The 22,727-nt window shown below is 48.0% G+C and overlaps 1 protein-coding gene across 2 annotated transcripts in view; it reads left to right on the top strand.

Moving 5' to 3' along the window:
* Window positions 1-9,251, top strand: part of PRRX1 (paired related homeobox 1) — a 43,652-nt gene extending 34,401 nt beyond the window's left edge. Inside the window, exon 4 of one of the 2 annotated variants that reach the window (XM_074906874.1) lies at window positions 5,538-9,251. In XM_074906874.1, the coding sequence (XP_074762975.1) occupies window positions 5,538-5,676 (139 nt within the window). In that variant the 3' untranslated portion in view covers window positions 5,677-9,251. Of the gene's footprint in view, window positions 1-1,289; window positions 1,342-5,537 lie in introns of those variants that run through there. The other variant, XM_074906875.1, reaches the window with a different exon arrangement.
* The last annotated feature ends 13,476 nt before the right edge of the window (window positions 9,252-22,727 follow it).

Raw genomic sequence — 22,727 nt, 5'->3', positions numbered from 1 at the left:
CTCACTGCCAGACTTGCAAGGTGGGCTTGGTTCAGCATCATTGTGGCTTTCTGGCAGCTGTCTGAATGGGAGGTTGAGGCTTCTTTTTTTTTGGTGGTCTCTGCAATTCGAGAAGTTTCAAAAGAGGATCAGGTAGAAATACATGGGAACAAAAGGGATTGCAGTTGCTTCCCTGGTGCATCCAGTTTAAAGCAAGGAAGAAACCTTTCCATGGGACAGAGATCCAGGGGAGAGGTCATGGCAGAGCACTGGGGATGCTCAGCCACCACACGGTGGCCAGAAGAGGGAGTTCTATGGCTGTCCCACGGCAGTCACTGGTTGGGCTGCAAGGAACGTCTGGGAACTCGGCTCCATGCGTGTTGCTCCCAATCCTCCCCTCTGGTCAGCACTGAACTGGTGAGCAATTTCTTTCTAGTTGCTAGAGCACAAGTGTGTGTGTGAACGAGCGGTGCTTTTCCTTTGCCCACAGTAAGGACCAGGTATTTCTGGTGTTCAGTGTCCATCTCCTGTGGCCAGCGCTGCTTAAGGGGTGGCAGGAAAGAAGTGCAGATGTGGCAACCCCAGTTTGCTCGAAGGATCTGGGATGTCCATGCATGTCATGGGCCTCCCTGTCCTCCTCTGTGCCATCCACAGCCCAGCAAGAACTGGGTGTGGATGCAAGATCCACAGGATATGTTTGTGTGTGGGGAGCCAGCTGGCTTGTAGGCAGTTAAAAATGAGGTTGGTGGGTATTTTTTAGTATAGTGGCTTCATTGTTGGTCAGGACCTTGGAGCCTTTGGCTGGATTTCCTCATGTTCATTTGGCTTGGTCACAGCCACCTTCCCACTGGCTTCCACACTATGCCCAGGACCTGTCTTCCTCAGTCACTTTGACCCTCTTCTTGCACCCAGAACATTGTTTGCACAGTTAGGTCTGCAACCTCATGGCCTTCCTGATTGTTGCTTCAGTGCCATGGGGTCCTACTCAACCACCCTGTATCTCCAGAAGAACGAGTCTTAGGTTCATCCACTCTGTGCTCTTGATGACCACCAGTTTGGTCTTAGAGATGGCCCTTATCCTTTGGATTTTATGTGAGGACTGCTGTCTGGCAAAATCCCCCTTTTGGGGTTGAAGCTTTCTCTCTGTGAAGTGCTCCTTGGTGTAGCATCCCAGGGAGGAGTCTGGGTGGTGAGTTCAGGGCAGAGAAGCACAGGTCCTTCCCCACCCCACTGAGACTGCTCTGGTCACAGTACCAGATCCCTACTGAACACTCGTGGCTTATTTCTACCTCTCACACTTTTAAAAATAGATCGTCCCTCCCAAGATGTTGTTTACACGAGGGGCTTCATAACGGCTTCTAGGAGAAGACCCTGCAAAGGTAACTTCCAGGGGCACACTGGGAAGGGCTGTCTGGGGCCACTGGGCAACAAGAAGCCTAAGGCATCTGGGATGTGTGAACGAGGACACCAAAGGAGAAGGGAAAGCCTTAGGAATGTTTTTACTCACCCTAAATTCCAGACATGGCTGTGCCTCTCCACAGTGCGAAGAGGTATTTTCACTGTCTTTGGTGAACGGAGTTAAATCCAGTTGGCAGCCGGTCATGAGTGGTGTCCCTCAGGGCTCGGTTTTGGGGCCACTCCTGTTTAACATCTTTATTGATGATCTGGACGAGGGGATCTAGTGCACCCTCAGTAAGTTTGCAGATGACACCAAGTTGGGTGGGAGTGTTGATCTGCTCGAGGGTAGGGAGGCTCTGCAGAGAGACCTGGACAGGCTGGAGCCATGGGCTGAGGCCAACTGGAGGAGTTTCCATATGGCCAAATGCCGGGGGCTGCCCTTGGGCCACAGCAACCCCCAGCAGCGCTACAGGCTTGGGGAGGAGTGGCTGGAGAGCTGCCAGTCAGAGAGGAACCTGGGGGGATGATTGCCAGCTGGCTGAACATGAGCCAGCAGTGTGCCCAGGGGGCCAAGGAGGCCAATGGCATCCTGGCTTGTGTCAGCAATAGCGTGGCCAGCAGGGACAGGGAAGGGATCTTACCCCTGTACTTGGCACTGGTGAGGCCGCACCTCGATGACTGTGTTCAGTTTTGGGCCCCTCACTATAAAAAGGACATTGAATTACTTGAGCGTGTCCAGAGAAGGGCAACGAAGCTGGTGCAGGGTCTGGAGCACAGGTCTGATGGGGAGCATCTGAGGGAACTGGGGTTGTTTAGTCTGGAGAAGAGGAGGCTGAAGGATGACCTCATTGCCCTCTACAGCTACTTGAAAGGAGGCTGCAGAGATCTGGGGATGAGCCTCTTTAACCTAGTAGTAAGCGACAGGACAAGAGGTAATGGCCTCAAGTTGCACCAAGGAAAGTTTAGACTAGATGTCAGGAAGTATTTCTTTACAGAATGGGTTGTTAGGCGTTGGAATGGGCTGCCCAGGGACGTGGTGGAGTCCCCATCCCTGGAGGTGTTCAAAAGTTGGGTCAACTTAGCGCTTAAGGATATGGTGTAGTTGGGAACTGTCAATGTTAAGTAAATGGTTGGACTGGATGATCTTCAAGGTCTTTTCCAACCTAGACGATTCTGTGATTCTGTCTTGATATCTTGCCCTTGTCTTAAGCCAAGATGTTTCAGCAAAGACATTTGCAGTTTACAGCCATTCACACTGGCTGACATGCCAAACCAGGATGGACTGCGGGAGGGGTAGGAGGCATTGGCAGAAAAGCAGAGCAGCTGATTTCCACAAAGTGGGGTGGTCAGGACCCTCAGACACTTTATGTTGCCCAGGCTTTCTAATCCTACTGGTCATCTCAGCAATTGCATTCACCTTAGTGGGCAGTTGGGCCAGGTTATTACAGCCTCATTAAAGCTTTGAACTGAGTAGGGTTATTAAAGTATTGGACACTTGGTGAAAAAAAGACATGCAGAGTGTTTGCATGGCCCTCTGCCCCCTCCTCATCTCCTGGCACTGCTGTACCAGCCCCTGATCAACAGCTAGTCCGGAAGAGGGCTGGGAGCAGGGCTGAGAGCTCTGTGGCTGGTGCTGTTTTTACTCTTAGATCTGGGGAAAGTTTTCAATCAGTGTGTTTATTCTCCAAATGCATTCAGCCACAGGTCAACCAAAGCTATTTGCAGATCTCTGTCATGTAGATAGCCAAGTAGATACTGTTATTTTTTTTAAGTTGAAATGTTTTTGTTAGACATTTTTTAGCATAGGTTCCTAAGAAAACAAAACTAGCATTCGTGCCATCAGCCTGCACTTCCCACTCCAACAACCTTTGACTCCACGGGCCATTGAAAACCATATCTGAAGGGAGGATTTTAGACCACAGAAGCATGATGTTCCTCTGCGTTTCATGAAAGCAGGCAGCTGAGTAGAGGAAGGAGACTTTCTGTGCCTGAATGAGGTGGAGGGCGGGGGCAGTGGGGTGACTTCAACCCTTACTAGACCCTGGAGAATCTCTGGAGCTATCTCCGGTGTTTGGAGATAGCCTTCTTGCACATTGCTCCTTGGGGGATAACTTGCTAAAAGAGAGTATTTCTGGAGAGTTTGGGTTGAGCAGAGATTTCACTGGGCAACAGTAATTTTCCCCACACCTCTGGGGAGCTGAGAGCAGGAGGCTCCCTGGAGCTTTAGATCAGACTTGGGCAGTAGTCTGGTTTTGAATGGGACAGTTTACACCCGAGACAGAAAATTCCTGTTTTATCTAATCTAGAGTATCCTTGAGGCTCTTCTAGTTTCTTCCAGCACAAAAACATGGGGAAGATGGACCTTGCGGAAGTAGGTGGGAACAGGTGCTTAAGTAGCCACCAGCTGTACAGCTTGTGAAACTTTGCAGTGCCGTTGCAAGGCAGCAGTTGGGCTTCTCACATTGCTGCTGACCTGGTAAAGTAACCAACCCAGCCATGGAGAGAGAACTGAAGGGGTGCACAACTGGCTGGGGAAGGCTCCAGGTGTGCTGATCCATCATGTCCTGGACCCCAGTGAAGTGCAGATGATGCACCCCAAGTTGGGCAAAGTCAAGCATGTATTTTGATGTGTGTATTTTAATGTCCATCCTCCATGTCCTTGCAGTAGCTGTTAGAGACTCTCAAAAAGTTCTGTATGTTTGTTCTCCCGGAGAGAGTTTTCCGTGATTTTCCCTGGATGGGTGTAAGCAGCTTCACATCTGTGGGTCTTATCAGTACTTTCAGTATGTGTAAGCTGTTGTTTCCACCGGTCCTGATGCAGAAATGACAGTTCCTCCCTGAAGAAGTTATTTTCCCTGATTTTAAAGTGAGAAATAGGAGTCATTTGACGTGGGATGGGACCTACTAGTATTACTTAGTCTGAATCTCATGGAGGCTTAGGATTGCATTTAAACTCCTGGCAGGTCAGCTCTGCCCAATGAAGTCAGAGATATCACCAGTGCTTAGGGTGAGCATGCATGTCCATGGCCTGATCTGTTGGCACAGCAAATGTCCACTTCTCTCAAGGAACATTTGCTGTTGCAAAGGCTCTTCCAGTCATGGAGGTCAGCACCAGAAGAAATTATTTTTTAAAGAGAAAGACAAAAGAAAAAAGGAAAAAAAAACAAGCTATCTTCTTTCCCGGGCTGTGGGTGGAGGAGAGCATTTCCCAGAGCCTCAAGATGTGAGCTACCTGGCCAGGCAGATGGAAAGGGTCAGCACCAGATCTGAGCTTGACTCCCAGAGAGTATTTGTAGTTTCTTCCTGAACATGCCAGCTGTGTTAAACGGCCATCTCTAGTTCACTTGGTGGTTTTCAACTGGTTTTGATCTGTGGACCCATGTATAGAAAATGCAACAGGTCAGACAGTTTGCTGGTTTTTGGGTCTTTGCTTTTCACAGAAACCTGGAACATGTGAGTTAAAAGTTTTCTAGTGGTCTGGAAAGCAGATTTGCAAATTTTTGGTAGGGTAAGAAAGGACTCGGAGATCTTTGTTCACCCTCTGCTGTTAAAAGTAATGTTTTTCATGAATAAAGTCACGATTTGAAGGGAGAAAGGATGTTTTGGGGTTTTTTCCCCTTAGCCTTTAAGGCATGCTCTTTATGATCAGTTGAAGTTTTGAGGGAAAAAATGTGGAAATTTTCATTCCAAAAGGCTGAAACCAAAAATCATCACAATTGTTGAAATGGGTTTTTCCCAGAGTGTTTCTTTAATGTAACATGTGTTTCAGAAGTGACATGATTTCACAAGCAGTAAACCCAGAAATTGCTCTCATCAAAAAGACATTGCTTCCAGTGGGAATACTTTTAAGGACAGTAGTGTAACTGGCAGGCTGGGCACCCTGACCTCATTGTAAACTTTTTGGGTTAGAAAATAGTAAATCGAAATTTTCCTATTGACTTCAATCAGCTTTGGTGTTGGCTATCCCTCGGTAAATGAATTGCAGCAGAAAGATTTACAGGGGTGTTAAATAAAAAGTAGTTATAATTCCCTGCTTACATAAGAAATACATCCCACAGGTATGGAAACGCCAGGGTTTAACCTCTCTGCGATGCACATCTGCTCTCTGTATGGTGCAAAGACCATGTCTGACGTGATGTTTCTCTCTTTCCATCCCACAGTGCCATGGCCACCTACTCCACCACATGTACCAATGCCAGTCCGGCACAGGGCATGAATATGGCCAACAGTATTGCCAACCTGAGACTGAAGGCAAAGGAATATAGTTTACAGAGGAATCAAGTGCCCACAGTCAATTAACAACTGGAGGCAGCTGCCTTGCAGAAGGAAGAAATACAACAGCACCCATCCTGCTTCGCAACTTGTTTGTGCTGAAAGAAAAAGAAAAAACAAAAAAACCAAACAAACAAACAAAAAACACCAAAAAAACAAAAACCCCAAAAAAACGCCAAAAAAAGAAAAAAAGCCAACCCTAACCCAGAATTGAACATGGGGACCAAACTGGGAGCAAACTGAACCGCTCACGAGTGACAAGGTTCCTCCTTCCTTTTGGGATAATGCCACCATTTTTTTTTTCTTGTTATTGTCAGGTTTATTGCTTCTGCTCAATATACGACGAGCTTCTTCAGTAAAGGACAGTCTCATCCTTGTTGGTTTCCATTTTTGTATGGGACTGCAAAAGAAACCTCTGCCGATCTCAGCCCGTGGACACGTCCCACTCACCATCATGCTGAGATGCAAAGCTTGCTCCTTTTTCCCCTGCTCCAGCTCACCCTAGAAGTTGTTTGGTCACCGCTTTCTGTTGTATCCACCTGACCCTTCATGCCTCCAGTCCCTTGTGGCCCAGAGGCAGCGCCGTTACCATCAGTCTGCGAGAAACTCCTTAGTGCAAAGAGATGGGATCGTCCTGCCAGGGGTGCCTGGACCAGTCTGAGATGTGAGGAGGACCTCCTTGGGCTTCGCAATGCTTCATTGCTTTCTTGAGTATTCCTGGCACTGCTGCCTTGAAAAGCCAAAGACGAGAGGAAAGCCATCATGGGTGTGTGAGCCCAGGGGGAGCGTAGTGGGGGGATCACTCTGTAGTGCCAGGAATAGGACCATTAGGACACTCCGTTCTATGCCTTACAGTTTGCGCCACAAGGAAAGGCGTTGTCCAGATGCATTTGTTTTATATATACTGTATATATTTATATATATAAGATATACATGCAAGCTTGGTTGGTGTTTTTTATTAAACAAAATAAAATTCAGTGAAAATGTTTGGGATGTTTGTGCTGCATCCAGGTTCCTGGAGCCATGGATTGAAATTCCAGCTGCAGCCTCTCTCACCTTTGTCAGGGCTCTTCCCTGTAGCCTCGGGAGCACTTGCAATGGCCAGCTCATGTCTTCCTGTGAGAAACCCCAAAGAAGTGGAGCTGGAGGGAGCCACACTCCTTTGCAGATTTTCCCTGTGGGCATTTTCAACTTGGCTGAATAAGACAAGGATCTCCTCTCCAGTCAGATGGGTTCATGTGGCTCTTGGACATCAAGGGCATCCTCATGGAAAGTCTCTGCCAGCCCCTCTGAGAATGGGTAATGTCTCTGCAAGGAGCATCCCACATGAAGACTGTGTCTCATCCCAGTTCCCGTAACGCTGCCCAGTTTTGTCCCATTGGCCTTAGCCAATCCTTTACTCTCCCTGACTGCTCTTCTCCCCTCTCTGTAGTCTGCAGAACTAATTAAGACCTAATTTCCATCTCTCCATGAAGAATAGAGGAGATGCAACCCAGAAGGGGTTTCTTCCATGCAAGCAACCTGAGGAAATTAGGATCTTTCACGTTGATGGTGATTCCTGCCTCATTCAGATTTGGGATGAGGAGAGGGCTTATTTACAGCAAAGAGTGCTCATGCAGGAGACCTGCCCAAACTGAGTGGGACTTTGCCCTGGAACAGTCCCGCTGAAGGTATCAGAGGTACTGCATGTTTCAGGCTGGACTATAAGGGAAGGAGAAAGCAGCAGCTCAGTCATGAGGGATATTTCTGGTAGAGTGGCTTAGGTCTCCCTCTTGGTTCTTTCTGAGGACATGCTGGGCATATGTAGATGTCTGACAGTGGGATTTGATAGTCTAAAACAGCATGTTGCAGGAAATGAGAAATAGATCTCTTTAAAGTGAAGGTGAAAATTAAATTGGCAGACAATGCATGGAAATCCAGCCAAAGTATTTGATCTAACATGGGGGGAAAAGCCCCAGATCCAAACTGATGTGAGTTGTGCTGCTGATGGATTTTTTTTTTCTCCCTGTATGAATATTTTTGAGGGAAAAAAAAAAAGGGAATCTAATTGTGATCAGGAAAAAAAGTTTAAAAGTCGCAGATTATACTTGCAGACAGAACACCAGCAGAAGAAGTGAGGGTGGGCAAGCGCTGTGTTTTAAGAAATCCATAATGTTCTGTTTGATCCCCTTTTATGGCCTTTCTTTCTGTAGTCTGGAGAAGCTAACATCTCTAAACCAAAATATTTCTGTCATGAGTACTGTGGTTCCAGCTCCTAGAGCCAAGTGATCATGTTGGATATCTCAGGCTTCACTTAGAAACTCACTCTTGGTTCCTGTGCCTACACAAACAAGAGAAACTATCGAAGAACATGTCCTGAACAATCAGAAAGAAAAAGGACCCCATGCAATGTAACGTTACTCAGAGGCTGAACCGGCTGTTGAGTGCCTTTGCTTGGTGCTCTCCCCTCTCCTTCCCTTGCTGCCTTCCTCCATGATCCACCAGGCTCCCAACAGTGACAGCAGCCTGAATGAACTGCCCTGTGGTGGCTTGAGCCTGCCCAAGTGTCCACCCTAGAGGTTTCAGCTGTTTCCTTCAGCATCTTGGTGGCCTGTGGCTTTCCCTTAGTCTTTGCTCATCTTTTCTGCAGTGGAAAAACCACCTTGAGCAGCTTTCTTTTCTGTCTGTGTACAGGCACCCATATCTGAAGTTAGCAAGGAGATAGTTCAGAGAGCATGAAGGTCCTGGTACTGTGTTACCCACCTACCCCCACACTTTCATGTTTACATGGTGGGGCTTACATAAACACGTCTGCAAACCCTCCGTCACCCTCCTCATTTTATTTGTGCAAGGAATCAAATTGACTTGCATGGGTCTGCTCCTGCAGGAAGGTTGTGTAAGCTTTTGCACTTTCAGTTTTATTTGGGTCTTGCCTTGGGTTGGGCTGCTTGGTTGGGGATGCCATCACAGCTGACTGGGCTGTTGTCAGTCTAGTTGAGGCCTTTACATCACCTTTAAGCTGGGCGATAGCAAGATGTAAACTAGAGCATTGGAGACAATATTGCTTTGTTTACATGGATTTGCTAAAGAGAGTCCAGCCAATGAATGGATGGGTTTTGTTGTTTGTTTCTTTATTGCTGATGACCTCAGCCAACAGGCAGTGTCTACCAAGCCAAAGTGAAATTTTATGATTGTGTATGTTTAGTCTGTATTTTATTGAACCATGTAAATATATGTGCAAATTAAGGGCCTTATTCTGAAATCATGGTGTTTTCTAGGGTTTTAGTAGACTTTCAGTCACAGCTCTAAGAATTTGCCATGGTTAACCTGGTTATCACTAAGTTTGGGTACCCTTCAGAGGAGAGGCACATTCCTCTCACCCATGCGGTATGAATGCTGTTTTCTCAGCTTCCCCCTTTCTCAATGCAGAAATAGGTAGCTGATTCCCTCTAAGTGGGATTTTTGAGCATAGCAGGGATGGATGATTGATGAGGCTGGTGGAGCTTGATGCGTGAAGCCACAGGAGGGATTCTAAGATCAAAGTGTATCCTGTAAATTATCGCTTGCATTGTGATGTAAAATGTACAGTGTTTGCACTAGAATAGAAAATATCATTTTCAATAAAAGGGGGAAGAGTCCCTAATCCTTTCTATAAGCTGCCACTTATGTGTTGCATGTTGCTGCCCTGAGGTGTCATACAGGTTGGCTGGGGCTGGGAACACATCAGAGCCTTGGCGGGGGGGCTGACAGGATGACTGGGTCTAGGGAAGCAGGGCTCGGGGCTGCCTGCCCCGCAGGCTTATCCTGGGGATGCTGTGCAGCTGATCAGGGGAGCACAGCAGAGATGGGACCACAGGAGGGTAAGGCAAGAAGCATCCACAAAGAGCTCCAATCGAGAAGTTTTTTGGGAAGAGGTGAGATGCCCCCATGGCTTTTCCCCCAGCTCCCTTCGCCACATGGGGCTGGTGAGACACCGACATGGATCTGAAAGTGAGGCAGGAGGAGTGCAGGGGGATCTCATGGAATCGCAGAATTATCTGGGTTGGAAAAGACCTTGAAGATCACCTAGTTCAACCATTAACCTAACATTGACAGTTTCTCCATTCAGAGCAGAGAGAGGGCTGGGCATCCCTATGTGGGTGCTGGCAGGGGTGGGGGTGACCAGCAGAGAGGGATGGGAGGAGGGAAAGCCAGAAATTAGGAGAGGAAAAGGTCTGAGTCCCACCACTTGTGCAGGGAGCGAAAAAAGATGGGCTCAGCAGAAAAAACACTTCACTGCAAAGCAAGAGAGGTGGTCAGAAGATGCTCAAGAGGCTAAAGATGGCTGATTAGTGCAGGCTGTTAGGGGTAGGGGAGATGCTGAGGAAGAGCTTTAGCCAGGGGAAGGTACTAAGGTAGGCTGGAAGTAGTGAGTTGTGCTTCAGAGAGCAGGTTTCTGCTGGGAGAGGTTATGGGGGGCAGGGGGAGGTGCTGGGGGTCTGGGGATGGTGGGTTTCTGTGACTTCCCTCCTTGGTCTCTGAGTCACTCAGATTTGAGACACATGTTGGGGTTGGCCTCCTGTTTCCCTGCTGATCTGGCTTTTTCCCCGCAATGGGCAGCATGTGTGAGGGTTGTTAACCAGGCTGAGTGCAAGGGGCAGTGCCATTTCAGCAGCTCACCCCCCAAGACACCCCGTTAAGGGGAGATAGGTATCTCTGCAAAGTCATCAACAGTCAGCCAAGCTTGCATTCCTTGCAAAGCTGATTATTCAACCCTCCGAAGGTGAAATAATATCAGCCTATTTATTATTTGTTGGTTGCCAGAAGAAGCAGGCTTGCAAATAGCATAGCTTCCAAGTTGATTTTGAGACTGGAGTGGTTTGGACTGAGTTGAAACATGCCTCACATGTCCATCCAGACCTGCAGCCAGTTCACCTAAGCTCCCTTTGGGCAGGTGTCTATCTTCCCACCTGGCACTGCTGTGCTCTAGCTTCTCACCTGATGGCTGCCAGTTACCACTGCACCAGCAGTTACCACCGATGTTGCTCTAGCTCCCAGTTTGGACTGGATTTCCCAGCAGAACCAATAGAAACTATGACAAAAGCGTGTGGCTTCTACAGGTATCTCCTGGACATCTGACCATACATTACACCCGTATAGTATTTGCCCCCACCTCCCCTATCCATGGGAATAGATATATAATTCCCTTGGGCTTCATCTCTCTAGAAAAGTTCTATCTCCTGCTTACCACTTGCTGACAAGGAGTGACACTGTTTCTCTTCATCACAGCCTCTCTTTAGAATCAGGAGGAGTAGATCCAGCCCCTCTTATCCTCATTGTAAGAGGTGTTGAATTAATTTTCAGATGGAAAGTCTAATGACAAACATGTGGATGCAGGGGCTGAACATGAGGCTTCTTGATTGAGGTTTCCTTCCAGTGAGAACCTTTCAGCCCTGGGAATGCTGAAAGAGACTTGCAATGGGGCAAGTCCTTGATGCTCTTCTGGGAATCGTTTTCTCTTCACTCAGGGAGCCTGAACCCCATCAGCTGGGGTGATGCTGAAGGACAGGTGCCAGTTCCAAATCGCACCATGCCCCTGGAAGCCTCCCTTCTCAGGGGCATGCCTGGTCCCTTCCAGATCCAGCTTTCTGATGGATGGTTGCTGCTTGCAACTGGCTGTCATAGAAAGCCAGGAGCTGAAGGTCTGCCAGCACTGCTCCTCCGGCCATGCCTAGCACAGACCCTCTTCCAGCCTTGAGTGACACAGGTGCCTGGATCGCACCTTTCCCCAGACTTTGGCATAGCTCTGAGCTTGCCCTTTTGCAGTGTCCTAGAAGGGTCTGGGGCTGCCAGGTGGAGCCATTTGGGCCCTTCACCCCCTTGGTTTTCTCTGCAACACCTGTTACTTCTTCCAGAAATATTTCAAAGTGGTGCTGCTAATCCCTGCAGCTGCCTGCCAGATTCCCCATCCATTCCAGAGAGACATCCTGGCTATTCCTGTAGGGTTTTCTTGATCCCAGTAGGGAAGATTAGGCTGGTCATGGCTTGGAGATGATTTGGACTTGCAAAGCAGATGAAGCTGTGCCCAGCTGCTCTGGGTACTTATAAAAAAAACCCCTGCCCAAAGTTGACCCTAAACTCAGAAGAGGGTTTCCTGACCCACTGGAAAACCTACGTTGCCTGAACCCTGCCTGCAGCAGGGTTGGATGTTGGATGGGACGAGGTGATGGGACTGGGAGGCTGGAAGTGCAGAGGGGTTGGAGTGCTGTGGGAAGTAGGAGCATAACTTTTCCAGCCTAATAGAGGGCTGGAGCTGGTCCTGAGGTTTTGGTGAGGTTGTTGCTTTGTCTAAGGCAGAGGCTGGCCCACAGTGTGCTCTCCCACTCTGCTCTGTGCTGGTGGAAAAGGGGAAGATACTTAAAACATCAGTAAAATGAGGAAATTCTGTGTAGCTATAGAGCTCTGCAATTGTAGGAAAACACTCAATAAATGTGCCAAATAGGTTTTTGGCTGATGCTGTCTGTCCAGGAAGTTGCTCAGCCCTTCATCTGCAGTCGTGGAAGCATGCCTCTGGGGAGGAAGGGCTAAAATTTGGAGCCTGTGTCCAGGGCTGGGCACCCTGGCACCAGGGCAGTGCTCAGAGGTGCTCTGTAGGGTCTCTGCTTTCTCTTGCTGGCAACTACTTCACAAAATGGACATGTTATCCCTAAATAATCCCCATCTGCACTTTAATTTATAAACTTTATACACCTGAAGGCTTTGGGACAAAGCTTTTCAAAGGGTCTTGCATGACTGTAGTCCAAAAGTCATCTACAGAAATATCACTATTGCTCTTAAAACACAGCTCTGGCTCTAAAGCCACTGCAGTGTGTTGGGCAACTGTTGTCCCTTGCCTACATCGCCCTGTTTGTGGAAGGGCCCTGAGTGTCTTCATGCCTGGGGGTTTGCTTGCAGGGCCTTTCCTGCTCATCCTTCCCACTTCTGCCACTGCAGTGAGATCCCAGGCGAGTGAGAGCTGCTGCACAGCTGTTTGGTTGGGTCCAAACCTGCAGCCTGGATTTGAGACAGCACCGCTCCTGGGCATTACTTCTTGCCTCTCATTGCTTCCCACCAGATCTTCTTTTTGTGTCCTTCAGCTGCCCAATACACCTCTTACTTTGCCACCTTTTTATGCCTTTCAGCCAAATGTGGCTCAAATGGGTTATTCTGTGTGTTTCTGCTTCTTCACCAAGTGGGACGAAACCACATGAAGTGGCAAAATTCAGCAGAAAAGAGGAAATGTGTTTCCTACCAACAGGCAGTTAACATATGTGCTGTGCACCCAAGGCCATTCAGAAGTTAAGTCTAGCTAAACAAAGTCTCTGGGAGAGAAGGCAGGCCAGCAGTCACTTTTGAGGGCTAGAAAAGGGCCACATGCTGTGCCCAAACCTTCTTCCACACCCCTAGTGTGTGCTGTGGGGCAGGAGGGTTCTGTGGGGCTGCTGGGATCAGAGTCCCCTGAGTGGGGGAACCTTGGCAAGGTTGTCACGTCCTCCAAGAGACAGCTGTTGATTTTGAAATGAAGTTGAAAGTAAGGGATTGTCCCCTTTCTAGATGGGATTAAGAGATGTCTGGACCTTGCCCTGTGCTCCCCTGCAGCCTCCTAGCCCACGTGCTGGGGTCCCGAGGGCTCCAGCTGTGAAGATGGTGGGGCAGGGGGATTTACATCTCCATGACATGGCAGGGAGAGGTGCGGTCGGAGTTCACAGCAGGCTGAAGGATGACAAATGGCAACCGGCATCTTACAATGTCTCATCTTCCCCCCTCCCCCCCCCCTTTTTTTTTTTTTTAATAATTTTAAGATTAGAGTTACTCTTTCCAGTGTCTTGGCCAAGCTCTGCTCTCTGTCTAGCTGGCTCTCTGTCTAGCTGGAGTCCCTCGGCAGCCTCGGACAGACGCTGTTTTCCTTCACTTCCTGCCTCTGCCTGTCCAAGCGATGCCAGATGTTGTCTCACAGCTGCTGTTTTTCAGCCCAGAGGTGGTTTCAGCGCAGGGCTGGGTGGAGCCCTCCTTGCAAATGGGAGGTGCTAAAATTAGCCACGCTATAAACACATCTCAGGACATCAAAAAGCACCCCATTTCAGTGGCCAGGCTGCCCTGGGGCAAGGGCAGTGAGGCCAGTCACACTTGCCCAAGAAGCAGCCACATCTGAAGGAGGTGAATGCTCCTCCATGGCCAACCACAGTGAGCAGAGGAGGTGGTGAGGTTTCCTCAAGGTGAGCATGGGATGTGTGTGTTTCTCACTGCTCTCTTCTCCCATCCCCACCATGGGTCTGGCAGGGTGGGTGCTCCCAGCAAAGCCTGTCCCAGGCAGGAAAGATCATCATCACATGCTTGTGAGGTGGGTCCTCGTAACACTGTTGAGTTAATGTGGTGGCTTTCCCTCCAGCAGATGTACAGATCTGAGACTGGTCCGGTAACACATGTTGGATTATGGTCAAACTAGAAGTGAAGGCAGGACTAATGCAGCTTCAGAGTGTGCTCATCCTCTGCTATGCAGGGTGTGAAGACAGCTAAAGGTCTTCTACTCCACAAGAGAGTAAGCTCCAGTGAGAGCTGTCCTGCCTGGGAAGTGCTGCTTGGTGCAGACCAGAAAGGCATGTGTTCAACCAGGGGAACGAATCAGGTCCATCCCACAGTGGAAGCAGGTGACCTCCACAGCAGATGCTTTGTCTGCAGGACTGCACCCCACAAAACTGCCTGGCTGTTGTAGCAGTGCAGGTAGAAATGGTTTCTGGAGAAACTGTGCTGTGGAGTCTTCAGCAGATGTGTGGGTTGACATGGCTGAGCTGATGAGGCTGGTCCTTCTGTAGAGCTGAGAACTGAGCTTCTTCCAAGCCAGCCTCGTCACTTCATCCCTTGCCTCAGCAACAAGATGTGAGTCTTGTAGATATGGGACCCTTGGGGAATGGGGATATCTTGGAGGAGAGCTGATGAAGCATGGGTAGATAGCTGAGCTCTCTGCTCATCTGGCTCAGGGGGGTTGGATGGGACAAGGAGCCAGGGAGCTCTGCCATGTGCCCTCTCTTGCTGTTGTCTCCCATCAGAGAAGCAAGTTTATGTGGGAAACTTCAGCCCATCTTCAGAGGGATGGGACAGCAGCACCTTCCCGCACTGGCTAGGGGACAAAGACTTCTGGACCATGTTAGGTCCTTATCTGGGAGTCGAGTGCAGCTCTCCAGGCTGGCAGAATATTTATCACCATGGACGAAGGCTGTATCTAGAGCTGCTTGAAAAATGGAGTTTCTTTTCCTGTGGCAGCTTCCAAGATTTCACATATTTGACTTCATCCCAAATCAGGCCGAGGAGTGGAAATCTCTAAAAATACTGCAAGGAAAATGCAAATATGTACAGGCATGGCAGGAGCACTGACACGATAGATTTTCTGGCCTTACTGAAGTGGAACATGTTGAGCCTTTGGAAAACAAACTCCAAGAAAACTGTTGCATTTCTGCAGTGCCTGCCTTTGTGTCCCAAGTGAAATGTCCAAGTAGAACACTTCATGTTCTGAGCTTGTCAGGATGTAGGCTGTTTTCTCTAGCATTTCTGTGGTGGGTTAGTTCTGGGTGTCTCCTCTGACTGTGCAATGAGCCCTGTGGTCAGCCCAGGTGGCTAGATCTTGCCTGTCATGTCTACAATAATTTCATGCACAGACAAATCAGTCTTGTATGTTCAGAGGACAACCTGGGTGCCTGCTCCTTCCCCATCAGCCAGCTCTCTTAAGGCCATGAGGACCCCGCACTGTCATCCAGGTTAAGACACAGGGTGGGAAGAGCAGAAACCCAGGAGAAAGGGCTGCCCAAAATCACTGGGACCAGGTACAGGAGTTACAGCAAAGCACTGATTGGTTCTTTTGGCAATGCGTGATATGTGAATTTTTTTCCTTTGCAAGCTGTTTGTCAAGGTAGGGTTTCACTGATGGAATGCAAATTTCAAAGATGTTTTCAGAGGTAAACAGGGGGAATCCTTCTGATACAATGACTTGCCTGTCACACAAGACCAGAGATGAAGGTCCTAGAGGTGTCGAGCACGTGCAGCAGTAACACATCCTTACACTATAGAGCGACTTCCTCCTCAATCAACATCTGCAGGGAGGCAGCTGTGACCACCCTTGCTTTACCAAGGAGAGCTTGCTGACCAAACATGGCAGCTTTGAATAATAAATAATAATAATAATCTGTCTTTAATTTCCCCTCCCTCTTTTTGGTGATGAATGGCTCCCATCACAGTGTGTGGAGGCGAAGCAGCTGTTGATGGGGGGGCAGGGTGGCTTCTCCAGGGTTTATTGTTTTAATCATGTCCTGAGTGAAAGTGACAGCCTGAAGATGAAATATCTGTTGAAAGGAAATCATAACTCTGGGTGACTCCACTTAGCTCCACGACTGTTAAGAACGTATTTTTGTTGGACACAGAAGAACATGATTTCAACTGACTATGCATTTAGATGCTGCTTCTGTCTGCGTTAATGCAGTTGGGTTTGCAAAGTCTCTGGTGCCCTGGTTGGGAGCTTTTAGACCTACCTGGAATCTCATGTCAGAGCCTCGGCAGGTCTGTTTTTTCAGTGGATCTGTGCTGCACTAAGGTATAGAAGCCATGACGCTGAATGGGGCTTTATAATCCCAAAGAAGGCAAGGTGGGAAAGACAGTGAGGATGGGGTCTGCTCCCTACTCAAGGAGAAGGACCCTCCCAGTGGGAGCAGGAGGATGCCAGAAAATCAGGGAATGCATTGGGTGATACCTGGGCAACTTGCACCCACCTGGTGACTGTCCTTGCCAGCCACCTCTTGCTCAGCTCAGGCTCTCATGTCCCTCTCTGGATGTCTGCAGTGCTTGGCACAACCAGTCCTTGTCCCTATTGCTGTCCCAGACCCAGCACAAAAATGTGCATTTTCTGTCAGTGCAGCGTTGGATGCTCTAAAGCTGTAGAGAGATGGACAGTGAGGAAATCATCCCACAATGAGCATAGTCATTGCACTGCCTAGCCACCAGACTGGGAGTTCTGCACACCCTCTCTCCATGGCACAGACAGAGTTAAATGGCACATGTTGCTGCAACGTGTTTAAACTGGCGCATCTTTCCTCCAAGCACCATAAATATGGGGGGAAACAGTTAAAAATAACATCTTCCATGTTCCTGAAAAAATGTTCTCATGTGTTTCGCTGGCTGCAGCCACTGTTATGAAACAAAATATTTCCCATCAACAGTCATTAGCCTTCGAGTCTGGGCTACGATGCTGTTTATTACAATAAGAGCCGTTACTGCGAATGGAACAGGATTAGAATAGGAAAGTCAGCAAAGTTATTATTTTCCTAATTAAAAAAACACATCATAGACCACTAATGGTGCCAGGATGTTAGTGTTCTTTCTGCTGGATGGGAGCCCTGCAGCGCCTTTGCACTGTGGTCAATCTTCATTCCCTGATGTCCCAGCACAGGGGACTGATGTGGCACAGGGAGGGTGTAAGCATGAATGTGCCCATGCAGCCACACACACATTGTGTATACCTCCCTCACACAACCCGAGAAAGCTGTGCATGCAAAGGTGAGTCCCATTCAACAATTTTGCCTTTGAGGAAATGGCATTGCTGCATGTGTGTGGCCTCAAGCTAATTTTGTTGCATGCATTGGCTTTCTTGAAACCAACAGGGAGAAGCATATCCTGAATGGCAGTGGGAAGGTTCCCGTGCCCAAAAATATGAGTCTGGAGAATGTGCATTGCATGTGCTGCACACATGCTACTAATATTTGCTTGCACTGCATTAACGCATGCAGAGTTACAGCTGTAGGTGCAAGAGTCAGGTCAGGGGTGGTGAGATTTGATTGGTTTGGTTGGTTTGCATATCTCCTCTCCTGAAGGCTCTTATCCTGCCTGGGAGAGCCCTCATGGGACCTTGACAAAGGCCACCAGCCACTGTGGGCATCCCTTGGCAGTGTGTTTACAGCGGAGTGCAGGCACACCATGCTCCTCATGTTGTTGCATGGGGGGATGGTTTGCATGTGGACCCACAATGGAGCTGTGATGTTGTATCCAACTCAGACCTCACAGTACTGATACTCCTGTGGTTGCCCTCTGAGGGTCCAGGCTCTGATCTCCCACCCTACATGCCCTTTTCTTCATCAGACACTAACAGGTAGCACAGCTCCACTGCGGCAGCAAAAGGAAGAAGGGAAAATAAAAAGAAAGGGATGGGGAAGGATGGGGTGAGTATGAGCAGAGTGTGGAGGGAGGGTCTGCTTATATTGAGACTGGAACTGTGCAAGGGTGGGGGCACTCCACTGAAGAGAGATGTCCCTGTACCCGGTTGTGGCAACGGGACTTTTCGTCCCAAATGTTCATTTTTCTGCAAGGGAGGAAGGGTGAGTTTGTTTTAGTGTTACTGAAAAGATGCTTTCTCTCCACATTTTTTTGTTCACCTTTCCTAGTTAAAATAAGACTTGGAGGGAATTGTTTAGAAAAAGAATAAAAAAATATGTTTTTCCTGGCCAAAAAATACACTGAACAAACATCTTTCAAGAGGAGGCTGAAAATGTGAAAACCACCTCCAAAAACTCTTACGTACTCAAACGTCACTATTTCAATTAATTCTAACACTCATGGTTTATTTGACACCAGGTGACTGCCTATGCTTGTTTTTTCTGGGATATCTTCAAGGTATGGGTCATTAAAAAAACCAAAGCTTGAAGATGCCGGTGTGCTGGCCAAGATGGCAGTGTGATTGTCCATGTCTCGTTATGAATGAGTAACAGGGACATGTACACTTGGTGATTAATAGAAATTCCCACATTAACAACAAAAGCGATGAGCTGGAAGGAGCCAGGTTTCAAAGTGTGGCGTGCCGGCTTGCTAACCCAGGGAGCACCAGCTCCTGTTGCCAGAGCCTGCTCAGAGCAATTCATCAAACACTGGCCAGAAAGGAAGGAGATTTTTTAACTTTTTTTGATGCCCTTTCATTTTTTTGGTCATTCCTAGGAGGTATAATTTTCTTCATCTCTCAGCATCTCGGGGTTATATGTACCTATCCTGATGTATCCTGATGTTGTATGGATGTATCCAACCACGTAACAGGTTTTTTTTTCTTTCAGCTGAGCTCCAGCAGTTCAGTGGAGAGTCTGGTTGAAGGAGATCTGGATATCTGGACAATTCTGCAATTTGTAAATGCTTCCCTAAAACCAAAGGGTTGCTGAACAGAGCAACCAAAGTCTGGTTGCTCTGTTCTGGTCTGCTCTTGATGAGGCTGAACAAGTCACGGTGCCACTTCATTACAGGAAATTCAGTGCCTTTGTTTGCAGAAGACTGAACTTGTCCTGATAACTGCCAAGAGTGAAACAACATCTAAGCTAGCTTAATTCCCATCAAATCTGACCTGTTTTATTCCGTCACCATGAGAGCTGGAAAACAAAGATAATGCAGCTTCCAACATTGTGGTCCTTCTGCTCAGCAGCTCCACTGCTCTACTCTGGAACCTTGTTTCTCCCTCCACCACCTGCTTCTTGCAAAATCAATCACTTTATTACAATTATTTTAATCATATGAATCTTGCAGATGATGTATGTCTAGGCTGAGACCCAGGAGGGAACATTTTCAACCCAAATAAATTTGTCTTCGGAAGCACATTAGCTGTTGGGACTCAAGGAAAAATAATGCTCCAGAGCTCATGTCCTGAGCCTCTTGCAGCTGAGTTTACACAGGTTTTTCCAGCAATCCTAAGCAAACAAACAAAAAAAAAAATTCCCCTTATACTTTCAAGGATTTCTTTGGCTTGTTTTCTAGCAGGGAGATTGCAAAGATACTGATCAAACCTCCTGCAGTCAAAAACACTAAGTAGGCTATCCCAGTACAGAGAATGATCTCCTGAACTTGCTGGAGATGAAGATTTGTTTCCTAGTTAGCATCCCCTGGGAAAGCCCAGACCTAGGGGGTCTGCTGTACCAAGGCTACTCTGAAAAGCCACCTGCAACACTGAATTAATGATTGTAATGCAGCTTCTCCCTAACTCATACAGTTTGCACTTAAATGGCAGTGTTGCAAAATGTTTGGTTTGGAGTGTGACTGGGAGACATGGTCCTTCTCCATCTCTTGGAAGTGGGTGTCCTGTAGCCCCACTGCTGCCTCCTGGGCTCCGTCCCTGCTCCAGGCATCTTGTTGTTGCCTCCAGGCTCTCAATGATGGTTGGTTGTGACCCTCTGAGGGGCGGCAGCGCTGTCACCACTGGCATCTTTCCAGAGAGCACACAGACAAGGTGATGGGGATGGCCTCTTTCCTGGCAGCTGGTTTGCTGGTTCCCCACCGCCCTTCCTTGCCTGTCACAGAGCTGGAAGAAGGGAAGCACATTACAAAATGCTTTCCATCACCAGGCAGCTCCTTTAGCCCTCATGTTTAGTTTTATTAATGAAAAACATTAGCAGGGCAATATGTCAGCAGGCTACAATGCTCCAGGACTTGGTCTCCAAGGAATTGCCCTCAAGCAGTAAGACACAGTGCTTTTGGTGTCTCTCATACAGCACCTCCTGTAACCCTACCTCTGATGGGCCCTATAAATCCCTCTCGGATTGCTGATGGGACATAAATCTCCCTGAAACCACGATGCTTACCAAACATTATTGCATTATTGAGCCATAAATCCCACGTCAGCTTAGTGAAATATCTGTGGCTATCAAGTTAAACAAGTCAAGACTGATACTTAAGTATTCCCAAACATTAGCTTATTAAAATGCAGGCAAGAAGCATATGAGGAGCAGCCCAGAGGATGTTTTCTGAGCAGCCATTTATCACATTTGTACAAGTCATAAACAGGTCTACAGCTTTTGGCTGTGCCTCGAATTTCCAGGAATGGAGATACAGTTAGGAAGAGCAGATATGGGACAGTCTGTTCAGATGCAGGTTGAGATGGGTTGTCAGCCTAATTGCTACAGAAAGGACCAGTTTTCTGCTGCAGCCAGATGATGCTATGGCATTTGAAGCTTCCACTTCCCAGGAAAGAGAGAGGGGCTTCCCAGGAGGGGAAGAGAGATGCAGATGCACAGGGAGGGCTTCTGAGAAGCAGACATCTCCAAAAACCCACAGTGAGGTACAAAATGAAATACCAGGTACCGTTGTGGAAAAGTAAGAAATAATGGAACTTTCTGACAGCTTGAGTAAGAAAAAAAAAAGCCTTTCTGTGCCATATTTTAGCATCCCAGGCTGCAAACAATTCCCCATCTCAAGCTGGAGCACAGTCCGTAACAGCAGCGCCCAAGCTGGAAGCTGTGAATCTGCTCCTGGAGCTGCAGTGGGTGTCTCTGAAATAGGGAGGATTTACAGCATCTTGTTCCCATTACCCTCTCCTCTGGCAGCTGCAGCAAGGGTGCCCTTCTCCCTTGTCTTGCGGGTCTCCCTAGCTTCTTACACTTTGCTTTTCTTGCAGTGGAGAATATTTTTTCCCCCTAATACCATTATTCTGCATCAGCCTTTTGACCCACCATCACCAGTGTCAGTGTCCTGGGGGCCAGTGGTGCCTGGCGGGCACTCACAGGCTGTGGCAGGGGCTCCTAGGAGCCAGTCCTTCTGCAGGCACTGGAAACAGCTGGGACCATGGAGCCTCTTTGTGCAACTGGCCACAGAGATCTCTCCCCAGGAAAATTAATCAAACCTGCTGCCAAAGGGGACAACCCAATTACGTTATGTTTGCTTGAGGTCAGGGGCTGGAGAGGGGAAGATTTAAAACTCTTTCTCTCCAGGATGCAAAGCCCCGTGATTTGGCCACTCCAGTGACTGTTATGGTCTATGACAGTGTGAAATGTCAGCGTGTATGCTCTGCAAGGCCTGTTTGAACCAGTGACGTGGGAGCATTGCATGGTCGGGCGCCTGAGTCAGCACCCAGTGCTGGGACTGTGCCCAGCGTTTATGTAAACACTGAACTGTGTACAGCCGCCAAGCTGAGCTATAAATCTCCCAAGAAGTAGCTCTCACAAGGATGCTGATCTTTCCAGGGTAAGCTGAAGCTGGAAGTAGAGGGAGAATAAACTTGCCTGCCGATAAGCGCTGCATGGACTTGCGTGTGAGTGACCTTCGGGGGATGTGCAAGGAGATGCTGTCTTTGGAGAGTCTCCAGGGCGGGATTCAGGATGGGTCCAAACACCTGTTCAGGATGTCTTGATGTAGACAGCAGCACCCTATTAGGAGTCAACCTATCCCATCCCTAAAAGGCCACAATTTCAAAGTGAACACTCACACATGCAAGCCATCAGAATCAACAAATACTCCTCTTTCATCTCCAGCAATGCTATGCTTCTCTCAAAAAACATTTGCAACATTATTTAAAGAGCTCAGGAGGTCAGCCCATCAGTTAATCTACTCAGTAGCATGTCCAAAATATGTAGGCCCAGGTAATTGAAACATTTTGTGAACTCCGTTGGTGCACAGAGCCACTCCAAATGCTTGAAAATGAAGAAGGATATTTTTTCCCACAGAGAAAACAAACACAAGGACTGCCAATATCTTAATTTATTCACAGGGTCCCATCCATTGCCTCACATACTCTTTTAAAGGCGCTTTTAAAATTGCAATATAAAAGCAAAACATCCTGCAACTGCCCCAAGTGCTTTAGGACACACTTTTCAAAAGGAAGTTTCTCTTTTGAGACAGTGTGCTCAAAAATTAATCGCTTTTGAAATTGGAAGTTTGGCATCTTCTGTCAAGTAACAGTCAGAAACCCAATCCACAATCCCCAAAACAAATTAAAAGGATAATCACATCACACTACCACTTGCTTAGACCAGATTTACACTCCTAATCTCCTGGGCTGGACCATGTCATTAAAGCCCAACTTCTCTGCATCCTATGGGCAAGCAGCTCTGGTGCTTCATCTAGTAAAAATCACCCAACAGTGCTGCCAGGTGGGTGGTCCATGCCCAAAATCTAAGCATCACATACAGGCATTAGGTTCTCTGTGGTGTTGGCAGGAGAGGCACTGCTGTCCCTACCGAGCAGGAGGGAGCACATGGGTCCAGACCTGTAATCCCAAATGGAGGAAAATCCCAGCCTAGGGGATGTCATCAAATTAACAAAGCAAGCAGTTCCTCCCCCAGAAAACTCAGCTGGCT

This window comes from Athene noctua, chromosome 5 (genome assembly GCF_965140245.1).
Source record: "Athene noctua chromosome 5, bAthNoc1.hap1.1, whole genome shotgun sequence".
In the NCBI taxonomy this organism is placed as follows: Eukaryota; Metazoa; Chordata; class Aves; order Strigiformes; family Strigidae; genus Athene; species Athene noctua.
The sequence above is the reverse complement of the archived record's forward strand: the minus strand, read 5'-3'. Positions and strand labels throughout refer to the sequence as shown.